This window comes from Apus apus, chromosome 5, assembly GCF_020740795.1.
Source record: "Apus apus isolate bApuApu2 chromosome 5, bApuApu2.pri.cur, whole genome shotgun sequence".
NCBI classification, from domain to species: domain Eukaryota; kingdom Metazoa; phylum Chordata; class Aves; order Apodiformes; family Apodidae; genus Apus; species Apus apus.
Genome location: NC_067286.1, coordinates 57,299,377 through 57,313,654, shown reverse-complemented (window position 1 = coordinate 57,313,654; position 14,278 = coordinate 57,299,377). Strand labels below are relative to the sequence as shown.

The 14,278-nt window shown below is 46.3% G+C and overlaps 1 protein-coding gene across 1 annotated transcript in view; it reads left to right on the top strand.

Annotated features, from left to right (window-relative positions):
* The window catches only part of AHNAK2 (AHNAK nucleoprotein 2), a 29,044-nt gene extending 18,705 nt beyond the window's left edge, over window positions 1–10,339 (top strand). Inside the window, exon 7 of the mRNA XM_051622038.1 lies at window positions 17–10,339. Within this exon, the coding sequence (XP_051477998.1) occupies window positions 17–9,375 (9,359 nt within the window). The 3' untranslated portion in view covers window positions 9,376–10,339. The remainder of the gene's footprint in view (window positions 1–16) is intronic.
* The last annotated feature ends 3,939 nt before the right edge of the window (window positions 10,340–14,278 follow it).

Below are 14,278 nucleotides of genomic sequence, written 5' to 3'. Positions count from 1 at the left end.
GTGCCCTCTGCCGAAGGCTCGCTTGACGGAGCCGAGCTGGAAGGCGCCGGCCTGAAAGGGAAGTTCAAGATGCCCAAGTTCGACAAGCCCAAATTCGGCGTGTCCCCTCCCAAGGCAGAAGGGCTGGAAGCTGAGGTCAGCCTGCCCAGCGCAGAGGTGGACCTCCCAGCCGCCACCGTGACAGCCGCAGGGGTGGGCGCCGCGCTGAGCCTCAAAGCCGACGTCCCCGGCACCAAAACTGAAGGGGCCGGCTGGAAGGTGGAGAAGCCCTCCCTCAAAATGCCCAAAGCTGACATCAAAGCTCCCAAGGTGGACATCAGCCTCCCGTCCGTCGACGTCAGCCTTCCGAAGGCCAGCGTCGACCTGCAGGCGCCCGAGGCGGCCCTCACCCTGGAAGGGGAAGCCAAAGCCCCAGAGAAGGAGGCCGCCAAGACCAAGGACGGCAAGTTCAAGATGCCCAAGTTCGGCATGCCCTCCTTTGGCTGGTCAAGCAGCAGAGAGGCCAAGGGCACCGTGGCCGCTGACGTGGACGTCAGCCTCAAGGAGCCCCAGCTGACGGTGTCCTCAGGAAGCGCAGAAGTAGACGTGACCCTGCCCGCGGCCGAGATCCAGGTGCCCGGCGTGGAGGTGAGCGTGGAGGCGTCCGCCGGAGGAGACGGCGAGAAGGGTCGATTCAAGATGCCCAGCGTCAAGCTGCCCAAAGTCAAAGCTCCCCACGGGCAGGTCAGCCTGCCAAAGGCCGAGGTCTCCCTGCCCAAAGCCCAGGCCGAAGTCCAGGGGGGCGAAGTCGCCCTGCAGGGCCCCGAGGCCGAAGGCGGCCTGGAGGTGGCTGCCGGCAAAGTTGAGGGCGGCGGCATGAAACTGCACATGCCGAAAGTCAAGGTGCCCAGCGTGGCCTTCTCCAAGCCCACCCTCAAGGCTCCCAAACTGGAGGCAGACGTCAGCCTCGCAGAGGCTGAGCTCAAGACCGGCGCCGGCGACATCAGCATCGCGGCCCCCGACGTCAAGCTGCCCTCCGTCGAAGGCTCCCTCGAGCTCCAGGCGCCCGACATAGACCTCAAAGTGCCCTCTGCCGAAGGCTCGCTTGACGGAGCCGAGCTGGAAGGCGCCGGCCTGAAAGGGAAGTTCAAGATGCCCAAGTTCGACAAGCCCAAATTCGGCGTGTCCCCTCCCAAGGCAGAAGGGCTGGAAGCTGAGGTCAGCCTGCCCAGCGCAGAGGTGGACCTCCCAGCCGCCACCGTGACAGCCGCAGGGGTGGGCGCCGCGCTGAGCCTCAAAGCCGACGTCCCCGGCGCCAAAACTGAAGGGGCCGGCTGGAAGGTGGAGAAGCCCTCCCTCAAAATGCCCAAAGCTGACATCAAAGCTCCCAAGGTGGACATCAGCCTCCCGTCCGTCGACGTCAGCCTTCCGAAGGCCAGCGTCGACCTGCAGGCGCCCGAGGCGGCCCTCACCCTGGAAGGGGAAGCCAAAGCCCCAGAGAAGGAGGCCGCCAAGACCAAGGACGGCAAGTTCAAGATGCCCAAGTTCGGCATGCCCTCCTTTGGCTGGTCAAGCAGCAGAGAGGCCAAGGGCACCGTGGCCGCTGACGTGGACGTCAGCCTCAAGGAGCCCCAGCTGACGGTGTCCTCAGGAAGCGCGGAAGTAGACGTGACCCTGCCCGCGGCCGAGATCCAGGTGCCCGGCGTGGAGGTGAGCGTGGAGGCGTCCGCCGGAGGAGACGGCGAGAAAGGTCGATTCAAGATGCCCGACGTCAAGATGCCCAGCGTCAAGCTGCCCAAAGTCAAAGCTCCCCACGGGCAGGTCAGCCTGCCAAAGGCCGAGGTCTCCCTGCCCAAAGCCCAGGCCGAAGTCCAGGGGGGCGAAGTCGCCCTGCAGGGCCCCGAGGCCGAAGGCGGCCTGGAGGTGGCTGCCGGCAAAGTTGAGGGCGGCGGCATGAAACTGCACATGCCGAAAGTCAAGGTGCCCAGCGTGGCCTTCTCCAAGCCCACCCTCAAGGCTCCCAAACTGGAGGCAGACGTCAGCCTCGCAGAGGCTGAGCTCAAGACCGGCGCCGGCGACATCAGCATCGCGGCCCCCGACGTCAAGCTGCCCTCCGTCGAAGGCTCCCTCGAGCTCCAGGCGCCCGACATAGACCTCAAAGTGCCCTCTGCCGAAGGCTCGCTTGACGGAGCCGAGCTGGAAGGCGCCGGCCTGAAAGGGAAGTTCAAGATGCCCAAGTTCGACAAGCCCAAATTCGGCGTGTCCCCTCCCAAGGCGGAAGGGCTGGAAGCTGAGGTCAGCCTGCCCAGCGCAGAGGTGGACCTCCCAGCCGCCACCGTGACAGCCGCAGGGGTGGGCGCCGCGCTGAGCCTCAAAGCCGACGTCCCCGGCGCCAAAACCGAAGGGGCCGGCTGGAAGGTGGAGAAGCCCTCCCTCAAAATGCCCAAAGCTGACATCAAAGCTCCCAAGGTGGACATCAGCCTCCCGTCCGTCGACGTCAGCCTTCCGAAGGCCAGCGTCGACCTGCAGGCGCCCGAGGCGGCCCTCACCCTGGAAGGGGAAGCCAAAGCCCCAGAGAAGGAGGCCGCCAAGACCAAGGACGGCAAGTTCAAGATGCCCAAGTTCGGCATGCCCTCCTTTGGCTGGTCAAGCAGCAGAGAGGCCAAGGGCACCGTGGCCGCTGACGTGGACGTCAGCCTCAAGGAGCCCCAGCTGACGGTGTCCTCAGGAAGCGCGGAAGTAGACGTGACCCTGCCCGCGGCCGAGATCCAGGTGCCCGGCGTGGAGGTGAGCGTGGAGGCGTCCGCCGGAGGAGACGGCGAGAAGGGTCGATTCAAGATGCCCAGCGTCAAGCTGCCCAAAGTCAAAGCTCCCCACGGGCAGGTCAGCCTGCCAAAGGCCGAGGTCTCCCTGCCCAAAGCCCAGGCCGAAGTCCAGGGGGGCGAAGTCGCCCTGCAGGGCCCCGAGGCCGAAGGCGGCCTGGAGGTGGCTGCCGGCAAAGTTGAGGGCGGCGGCATGAAACTGCACATGCCGAAAGTCAAGGTGCCCAGCGTGGCCTTCTCCAAGCCCACCCTCAAGGCTCCCAAACTGGAGGCAGACGTCAGCCTCACAGAGGCTGAGCTCAAGACCGGCGCCGGCGACATCAGCATCGCGGCCCCCGACGTCAAGCTGCCCTCCGTCGAAGGCTCCCTCGAGCTCCAGGCGCCCGACATAGACCTCAAAGTGCCCTCTGCCGAAGGCTCGCTTGACGGAGCCGAGCTGGAAGGCGCCGGCCTGAAAGGGAAGTTCAAGATGCCCAAGTTCGACAAGCCCAAATTCGGCGTGTCCCCTCCCAAGGCGGAAGGGCTGGAAGCTGAGGTCAGCCTGCCCAGCGCAGAGGTGGACCTCCCAGCCGCCACCGTGACAGCCGCAGGGGTGGGCGCCGCGCTGAGCCTCAAAGCCGACGTCCCCGGCGCCAAAACCGAAGGGGCCGGCTGGAAGGTGGAGAAGCCCTCCCTCAAAATGCCCAAAGCTGACATCAAAGCTCCCAAGGTGGACATCAGCCTCCCGTCCGTCGACGTCAGCCTTCCGAAGGCCAGCGTCGACCTGCAGGCGCCCGAGGCGGCCCTCACCCTGGAAGGGGAAGCCAAAGCCCCAGAGAAGGAGGCCGCCAAGACCAAGGACGGCAAGTTCAAGATGCCCAAGTTCGGCATGCCCTCCTTTGGCTGGTCAAGCAGCAGAGAGGCCAAGGGCACCGTGGCCGCTGACGTGGACGTCAGCCTCAGGGAGCCCCAGCTGACGGTGTCCTCAGGAAGCGCGGAAGTAGACGTGACCCTGCCTGCGGCCGAGATCCGGGCCTCATCTTCTGAGGTTGTCATAGATTCTTCTTCTGGAAAAGGTGATGATATGGGTAAAGCAAAAAGTTCTCTATTTAAAATGCCTAAGGTTTCTCTTTCTAAAATTTCTAAACATCAACCACAGAGCAAACCTGGATTTGAAGTTTCTGTGTCAGAAAGTCTTTGTTATTCTTTAACGGAGGAAACTCCTGCTGTTATTTCAGCTAGTGTTGGATCTGAAGATCTTTCTGATAATAAGGGTGATAGTGGGTCAAAAAGTTCTAAATTCAGAATTCCTAGCTTGGGTTTCTCTAAAGTTGATATTAGTTCTTCTAAAGTATCTCTTGATTCCCCTTTACCAAAAGGGGATATTACTCTTACTAAATATCAAGTTAATCTTGGAGACTCTGAATCAAAAATATCTTCTTTCATTGATGAAAATCTGTCAGGAACAGATATTGGAATTTTAAATGGAGATGGTTCTTTTGAGCAAGGGAGTCTGAAGCCAGCAGGTAAAACTGTAGCTCCTGAATTATCTCTGGGTGATGCAGAAATCACCATTAAAATTCCTAAATTTCGAAAACCAAAATTTGGTCTCTCTTGGTCTAAGGAAAAACCAATCGAAAGTGACGTTGGTTCCAAAGTGGAGTGTGAAATTTCCAAGGGCAGTGCAACATCTGTTACTGATATTGAAAAACCAACTCAGATCCTTGATGCTGAATTAGCTATAAAGATGCACAAGCCTTCACCTGATGTTGTGCTGGGTGCACCAAAGTTGGATGTCAGTCTTCCATCAATGGAAGGTACCATGCCAAAATTAGAAGTGGATATCCATGGCCCAGATTTAGAGTGCCAGGCAGAACAGGAAGTAGTCTCAGGAGAGAAGGACACTGACGAAAAAGAAAACAAATTTAAAACATCCAAGTTCAAACTGCCTTCATTTAGTTGGTCACCAAAGAAAGAGCCTACTGCTCCTTCTGAAGCTGAGGGACATCTGGAAAAACCCATTTTGCCTACTTTATCTGGAGACACAGTACCTGAATTAACATTTCCTGCCCCTGAGAATCATCATCTTCATGTGGAATTTGATACATCAACAGAACAAGATGGTGAAAAGGGCAGAAACAAGAAGTCCCAATTTATCATGCCAAAGATCTCATTCCCTAAAATAAAGGGTCAGAAAGTCCAGGTCTCTCTGCCCATATTGGAAACTGATGTTCGTGGTCCCAAACAAGAAAAAGAAGGTGTTACAGTACAGAAATCTGAGAAAGGGAGTAGTGGAGAAGGGGCAGGAATGGTCACAAAAATGCCAAAAGTTACAATCCCGACTTTGGAATTTTCCAAACCAGATGTCAGAGTTCCCAAAACAGAGGTGGACATTAGTATGTCTAAAGGTGAGGTCGTACTCCCTACATGTGAAGACAATGACCTGACATTAAAACCAGTTGCTGCTAATGCCAGCCTCTCCATCTCAGATGTTAAGATGTTAACTGAAGGCTCCCTTGAGGTGAAGAGTCCTGACACAAGTGTTGAAAGAACATCAAGTGAAATCACTGTGAGTGATGCAGACATTAACATTGGAGGTCCTGAAGGGAAAACAAAAATGTCTAAATTCCAAAAGCCAAAGTTTGGAATTGCTCATTCTAAAGGGAAGGGATTAGAAAAGGAGGTCAGCCAATCCAAATCAGAAGTCAAGGTTCCCCAGCTAAAAGCAATGGTAGAAATAGCTGACATTGCTGTTGAAGCACCAAATTTGGAGGTGGAATATGATTATAGAAAAGAACCTTACAGCTCTAAAGTCAAAATTACCAAAGCTGACAATAAGGGATTAGAGACTGATGTTCACCTCCCATCAACTGACATTTCTATTCTAAAAACAGACAGTGATATTCAGGATTCAGATGCAGCACTAAAAATCAAAGGGGAGATAAAGGGAAATGGAGATGGAGAAGAGAAAGAAGGACATTTCAAAATGCCAAAATTCAAACTTCCATCCTTTAGCTGGTCACCGAAGAAGGAAGCAAGTGTTAAATCAGATTCTAGAGCAAATTCTGAAGACCATAAACCTCCTATAATGTCAGGCAGAATAGACACAGAAGTGAGAGGAACTGCAACTGATGATCAAGGTACTGGGCCAGCCCTTGATCTGGAAATATCTGCAGAGAAAGTTGAACAAAAAAGTCCAATTAAAAAGCCTCAATTTGTCATGCCTAAAATTTCACTCTCCAAGATCAAGGTTCCCAAATCGCAGACACATTCACCAAAAGCTGAAGTTGATGCTACTATTCCTAAAACAGAAAGAGAGGGCGATGACTCCATACAGATACCTGATATGGAAATAAGTAGTTCTGAAAGGACAGGGGAAGGGGCCCAAATTAGCATAAAGCTGGCCGATGTTAAGATCCCCACTCTGGAGTTTTCCAAAATAGAAACCAAGGCCTCCAAAACTGATCTGGGAGTCAGCTCAGCAAAGACTGCTGCTGCTCTGCCTGTCTCAGAGGGGGATTTTCAACAGGTTGTCCTGAAACCAAGTTCTACCGATGAAGTTACCATTCAAAAAACAGAAATTAAGCTCCTGAAAGGAGAAGCTTCAATTGAATTTAGAAGCCCTGAAATAGTAACAGAAAAATCATCAGTTGTGGATGGAAGGAAGATTAAATTGGAAGGTCCTGAAGAGAAGAGTAAAATGCCCAAATTCGAGAAGCCAAAGTTTGGAATCTCCCTGACAAAAGGGAAATGTCCGGAGACAGAGGTCAGTTCACCAAAAACAGAAGCTGAACTACCCCAGATAAAAATGACAAATGAAATTGCTGACATTGCTGTGGGAGTTCCAGCATCAGAACTTATATCTGATATGTCAGATCTTGGAGTAGGTGTTCATGCTTGTAAGATAAAAACACCCCAAGTTCCGACAGCTGCCATTGGAGATGCAAAGGAAGATATAAGCCCCCAGTCAATGTATAAAACAGTGACAGAGGGAATTATTGAGAGCCTTGAGGAGAAAGAAATAAAATTAAAAGAAGAACATGAAATAAAAGCTGAAGGAGTTCATACTGAGGAACATCAGGGGTGGTTTAAAATGCCAAAATTCAGAATACCTTCATTTGGCAGGACATCCTTAAAGGAAAAAAAAGGTGATGCTGATAATGAAAGAAGTCTGGAAAAAACTCAGGCAGGCATTCCCTCTGCCAAAGTACAAACTGAAACAGGTATTCCTGAAAATACCTCCTCATTACCACACACAGTTGCTGAAATTACCATTGGAAAAGAAGGGATTTCAAAATTAGGAGATTCTGTGAAGAGTGCTGATGTTAGCCTGCCTAAAATGGAAGGAGATATTTCATTAACTGTTGAAAGAACAGACAGTGGAGTGAATATTCAAAAAACTGAAACTTATGCAGACATAGTTAAGCACAGTACTGAAGGACAAAAAATACATACTTCAGAGTTCACAGTGTCTTCAGCGGAATTGCCTAGATCATACCCAAGTGCTTCAGGTGTTGACAAAGGTAGCAGTTTAACAAATAGATTTCCTGTGTGCAGTCTGACTCTTGAAGGGCATGAAGTCAAATCACAGGATGTGGAAGTCTCAAAGGCAGAAAGTTCCACAAAGTTACAGACTTTAGGAGCAGGATGTAAACCATCATCAGCTGAAATTACTCTGGATGCAACACAGGAGAAAACAGATGTCAGTCTTCCAAAGGAAGAGCTAGATGTCCAAAATCAAGAGGCTAAAAAAGGAAAGAAAAAGGGTGAGATGAAAATTACAGGAAAAGACAGTGAAGGTAGCCAGTTTAAAAGGCCTACGTGTGAATGGTCTCCAACAAAGGGATCAGAAGACGGTGCTTATGTTACAGCTAAGCTGGAAGATGTAAAGGTAGAAGTCCCAGGAGTGAAAATGGATGTTAAAATTGCTAGAGTAGATCCTGAAATGAAATTTCAAGTGAAAAGAGTTGAAAAGGACATGTCTGCAGTGGTGGAAGCGCAAGTAGAAGATAGAGCAGAAATAAGTAAAATTAAACCATACAAGTTTAAGATTCCAAAGTTCAGAGTGTTGCATTCAGAAGCAAAGGGGCTTGAGGATGATAACCATTTGCCAAAGTCAGAAGCTGATTCAGTATCTAAAACTGAAATGGTCACAGCAGAAATACAGATTAAAAAATCAGAGGGATCCACTGGCCAGAGGAGTCCTGTTCTAGATCATATGGAAGAACCTGCCAGAACACTAGCAGAAACAGTGGACAAATCACAAGATGGACCAGAAGTAAATATAAAAATTCCAAAACTAAAAATACCAAGTTTCACTTTCAGAGTTCTCCCAATTGAAGCTGATGTTTCAGTGTCAAAAGTGATAACAGATCCAAAGGGATCCAGTACTGACATTGAAGTAGTGCAACTGCAAGAAGGCTCTGCAAGCTCTGAAGGAACACCAGAGGCTCTAGAGGGTGGTATTCAAAAAGCAAAAAGCAAATTTCTAACACTGACTGAACCTGACATTAAAACAGCACAGATGACTACTACTATAAAGTCCTCCCTTTCAAATGCAGGGCAAGACATTCATTGGTCATTTGAAGAGGGTCAAGAAGTGAGCGAGGAAGTTGAACCTGAACATGTTGCTATTGAAAGGTGTGAGATTTACACCACTGAGATACTGAAAGAATCAGAGATTCTCTCACCAGAAGTCAAAACTGCTGCTTTGGGGTTCTCGTTGCTCAAGGTGAAGTTGCCTGAATCTCAAAGCAACTTAGAAGTCCTAGTTCAGCAGCCATCTTCTACAGAATATGAATCAGTGAGCAAGCCAAAATGTGCTGATGAAAGCTTCAGAGTAGAAACACAGAGGACTGGCAGTGCTGAGCTTAAACTATCTGACAAGCCACACAGTGAGACTGAAGCATCCACTGGAGAGCTAAGTTTGCCAAAGTTAAAAACATCTGCTGTAGAAGTAAAGCCGCCCATTAAACCTGAAGAGAGTCATCCTGATAAGCCACTAGAGAGAATAACTACAGATCCTCTCTCTAAAGATAAGGATGCAGCTGAAGCACTAGAAAATGAAGAAAAAGACATATCCAATGAAAAAGAAAAGACTGATAGTAAAAGATCTCCCGGAAGATTCAAATTTTGGCTTCCAAGTATTGGTTTTTCATCTTCTGGTGAGGAAACAACCACGGATACAAGAACAGAAGTAAAAAAATCAGTTCCAGAAGATGTGAAATTCCCTGACACATCAGATAATGATTCTTCTAAGCAAACTGAGAAAACTGGATGGTTTAGATTTCCTAAGCTTGGTTTCACATCTCCTTCCAAAAAAGTTAAGACTGTTGAAAAAGAAGAGATGGGTCATAAAGAGGAAAGAATCTCAGATGAAGATAGCCCATCAGATAAACCTGATATATTTTTTGATGCACAAGAAAGCTTATCACCTAAAGAAACAACAGAGGGTGAAAAAGTTGAAATTTATCAGGTCTCATCTAATGTTGCAGTTTCTCGAGCTATTGTGACATCGTCAGCAAGAACTGAACTGATCTTGTTGGAAGAAGAAAAAGACAGCCAATCTAATCTTCCTGGAGATTCAACTAAATGAAGATTGTCTGTTCTCAACCCTCAATGAATGCAAAATAATCCACATGTACAGAAAAAAAAAAAAAGTTTTATTAATTCTCTAGTAACTGAAATTTAAACAATTATAATTTATGAAAACAGCTGAATGGAATATACCACATTTAAATTTTCAAGTACATGGGTGTGCTATACTGTGTAGTAATTAAAAAATCATGTCATCAAATCTGCCCCAAAGGCAGCAATTTCTACAGGTGCAGGGGAGCCCATAGATTTAGCAGAGTCTGAGAAGATACCTGGCACCATGAAAGCAAACTATTGAAAGGCTCAATGATAGCAAAAAGACTTGTTAGGCTTCTCAAATCACAGTGATTATGTTAAGATTATAGATTGTTTCCAGAACTAGTATGAACTAGTACTATGAGAATTATAGTTACCTGTTTAGATTTTGGACTTTCTGACCTACTTTTGCTTTCTTATGAAAATATTTTTCTTTATTTGAGCTAAGGTAATATATATATTCCACAAACATTTTACAATGCAAAATAAAAATTAGATACTAGTGTGTAGAGACTAATGCTTTACCCTTTCCCCATTTTTTTATTATTCTGGTGGGTTGTATTTAGCCTTAAAAATTTTTCTTAAAACCCAACAGAATAAATTCAAGACCAAAAACCATGTAACTAATTCACATTTCTAAGTTACCAAAATAAAAACATGCTGACAATGAATAAATATTAAAATGTGGATAAATTAATTTTAGTGTATATATTTACTGGATTGTTAAATGCACAGCAGGATCTGCCACACTAGTGGAATTGCTTCAAAGATTTTTTGGGAAAGATGTATATAATTATTTACTTCTTTGTTTATATTAAATCTTCTCTCAAGTGCACAACAAAAAACTGAGTGTGTATGTGACAGCCATCACATGTATCATTAAAACATTGTATTCTTAAATCACAATAAACTCACCATATGAATTATAACTTCAGTAGTGTGAATTACTAACAGTGCTATACCAAAAGCATGCAGACAGGCTGGAGAGGGTTCAGAGAAGGGCCACAAGGATGATCAGAGGACTGGAGGACCTGCCATATGAGGAGAGACTGAGAAAACTGGGTTTGTTCAGCCTTGAGAAGTGAAGGCTTAGGGGAGACCTTCTTACCATCTTCCAGTACTTAAAGGGTGGCTACCAAGAGGATGGAGATTCCCTATTTACAAAGGGTCACATGGAAAAGACAAGGTGTAATGGGCACAAGTTGATCCTGGGGAGATTCCAATTGGACATGAGGTAAAGATTTTACCATGAGGACAGTCAAACATTGAAATGGTGTCCCAAGGGAAGTGGTAGATTCCCCGACATTGGACAGTTTTAAGTCTCAGCTTGATAGGGTGTTGAGCCATCTCATATAAACTATAGTAGTACCTAGAAAGGTTGGACCAGGTGATCCTTGAGGTACCTTCCAACCTGGCATTCTGTGATTCTATGAATTCTGTTAGCATTTTCTGATTCTGAAAATCCCAGTTCAATTTTGCAAAAAGTTTGAGCTTACACCAATATCTGCTAAAGTGGCCACTTAATGACAGAACCATTTCGAAATACGATGGTAATGGCTGAGAATTTTCACTCATTACAAACCTGAGTTTCATAAAATTGGATGTGCAGACATTCTTCCTTACAGTAGTTTTCTTATCCTGTATTTTCTTTCTCCATATTCTACTTTGTACAGGTAAAGCAGACACAGCAAAACATTTAGAAATGAAGTGTACTGGGATGTCTAACCACCTGTAACAAGATTGTCTTAATTTCTGCATCTTTGCAGTAGGCTTAAAGATTCTAAAGAGTTGGCAGTTATTCTCAAGAGAACTCTGATTATCTCTGAAGAGACTGTTCACATAAATGTTAGGCACATATAATTTATTTGGATGACGGAGTGTTTCCCTGAAGTTCCCCTAAGTTTAAAATCCATTGTACTGTAGATGCAAAATGACCCTATCAGACAGTAACAGCATATACCAGGACTGAGGAAAATGTTTTGATCAAGACAGAGAAATGGAATCCAGAAAAAGGTAATGTATGTAGTAAATGACATCCCATTCCAACAATAGTTCACATCTGCCTGCAAAGCTTCCTTCAGAGTATTTCTCAGGTAGTGTCTGTTTACTTAGGCCCATAAACAGGAATCCACTTTGACAGCACTGAACAAAAAAGTGAAAGAATTAAGTCAATTTAAATTGAGCTCTGAGACAGAAATGACCATAGAGCAATAATCACTATGATGTTTTTAAAAGATGAATGAAATTGTTGAGGGAAGAGAAGAAAAAAAGCAGCAATAAAATCTTCCTCCAAATAGGCTACTGCTAGCTTCAGGAAACCAGTAGGGGTGTTGGACTCAATGATCTTCAGAGGTCCCTTCCAACCTATATTCCCTTCCAACCTATATGATTCTGTGATTCTACAATTCAAAAGGGTTCAAGGAGCACAGGCACAAACCTACACAACAGAGACATTTTGTCAGTGGGCTGATTCTGACCCCCACCTTCATATTTAGTTTGAGATGCTCAGGTTGTTCTTTTAACTGTGGTAGTTTGGTAGGTTTCCTTGAGTACTTCTACTTACTTTTCAACATCTGAAAAACTGGTTTGTTCAGCTAAACATCTATGTATGGTTTCCAGCCAAATAACCCTACAACTGTGATTTGACATCTGAAAGAAGGTATAAATGTATAAAAAAGACAGACACTCCCACCCAGGTAACCTCTCACATTGTTAAGACCTGAATGCATCTCTATTGGCTGGCTATTTTTTTGTTATATTTGAAGCAGGACCTATCGTATTCCAAACACAAGGCAGCCAAAAGTAATCCTGAATGAGATAATACATACTGAGGAGAGGAGAGGAGAGGAGAGGAGAGGAGAGGAGAGGAGAGGAGAGGAGAGGAGAGGAGAGGAGAGGAGAGGAGAGGAGAGGAGAGGAGAGGAGAGGAGAGGAGACCTACAAAAATCATCAAGCTCAGCTGCCTGACTACTTCAGGACTGGCCAAAAGTTAGAGCATGTTGTTAAGTGTATTGTCCAAATGGCTCTTAAACACTGACAGGCTTGGGGTATTAACCATCTCTTGAGGAAGCCTGTACCAGTGTTTAACCACCCTCCTGGTAAAGAAATGTTTTCTAGTGGCAAATCTAAACCTGCCCTGGCACAGCTTTGAACCATTCTCATGCATCTTACCACTGGATTCCAGGGAGAAGAGATTCGCACCTGCCTCTGCACTTGACCTCCTTAGGAAGACATGGAGAGCAGAGGTCTGGAAGTCAGTGCCCTTGGCAGAAGAGCTATATTCCAGGGATTATGGAGATATTTATAACTGTCAAAATCTTAAGCGTATATTGATACAGTACAAATGATAGATGAGAAGTTTTCTCGGTACCTGTATGAAAGCACCAAAGGTATGATTTATCTGGAACAATTGGGACGGGAAAATCATGGGTAATGAGGGGAAAAACTGAAACCAGATAACACTAAAGATTTTAGAACAAGCTGGTGTCTAAAAAATGGAGCCAGGTGACTTTGTAGTCCTGTCAGAGCCCATAAACCAGCTAGGTAGCCACAAGGCACTCTCAGAAACAAGACTGCTGGGAGAGCAGTGCAGCAGACCTGCACGAAATCCACTCAGGTAAAGCAGGGCTGGTTGACTTAAGTTATACTCCATCATAACACAGGTACATGAGATCAACTGATCAGAGGAGAGTATCCATGCTCAAGGCTCAGACCAGCAACTTTTTCTAGCCATGATGAACGAATTCTGAGAAGCATCTGAACTGCCTCCAACCAGGGTTTAGTTGAGCTTCAAGCTAGGAAATTCATCCAAGGATAGTAAGTAGGTGCTAATGAATACTACTGGAGGCCCCAGTTCACATTTGGTACAGTCGATAACTTGAAGAAATCAAATCTAAATTAAAGAGACAAGTGACAGGTGGGTGGATAAGGACCAGTATTCATCCTGTTTCATAAATGGAAAAGTACTGGGAGACCCAAAGCCTGGTTAAAATTTACACCATATTCTACCTTTCTTATAGAGAACAAATAAATGAGAGTCAAGCTATGAACGGGCTTAAAAAGTCTCCCAAGAAACCAGGGAAATAAGATCAAGTCCATTGTCTTAATCATAAACCCCTCCTTCCTATATGGAGGAAAACCAGCACAAGTGATGCCATAAAGAAAATAAAAGAGCACTTTCATAAGCATCAATTTTCCCTTTATAAATTGAACCTTATCCCACACAAGTCTTATATTACTAAAAGCCAGGTCTCTCGGCTTACACAGAAGTGCTGTCCCACAACTTATCCAGCACTGTCAGATTTGAGCTCACAAGCAGAGGAGAAAGTTTTCCTCTTATTCCTTCAACATCTCTCCTGTCAAAAATAGTGAAAACATAGTTTTGAGTGCCATCTAGAGGAGTGCACTCTTCTATAGAAAATAGTTTTGTTGGTTAAAGACATAACTTCTCAAAAAAGCTTTCCAAACTGACCCACCATTCACATGTGCTCATTGCACTGGGAAAACTCTGGTGCCATCCTTGGCACAGGATAATAAACCCATGAAATGGAAGTAGTGAAAACCAGCTGGGGAGGTTCTACTTGGCCAGAAATTTTAATTAGTGAATGGAAATCTCAAAATATTAAGCAGCCTCTAGAAAGAAAACGGGAGGAAAGCACTACAAAGCACCTGCTTCTTCCTCAATGTTTGTATGTATGTGAATACTCACAACATTTCAGTGTTATCTGTAAATGTAACTACACATCTTAAAAATCTGCCTAAATAACAACCAGCATTTATTTGCAATGATGGGTAAAACAAGCCAGAGAATATTGGAAGTGTCTAGAAGAGACAGCTAAAACCAAAAAACAGAAAATTGGTTGGTATCA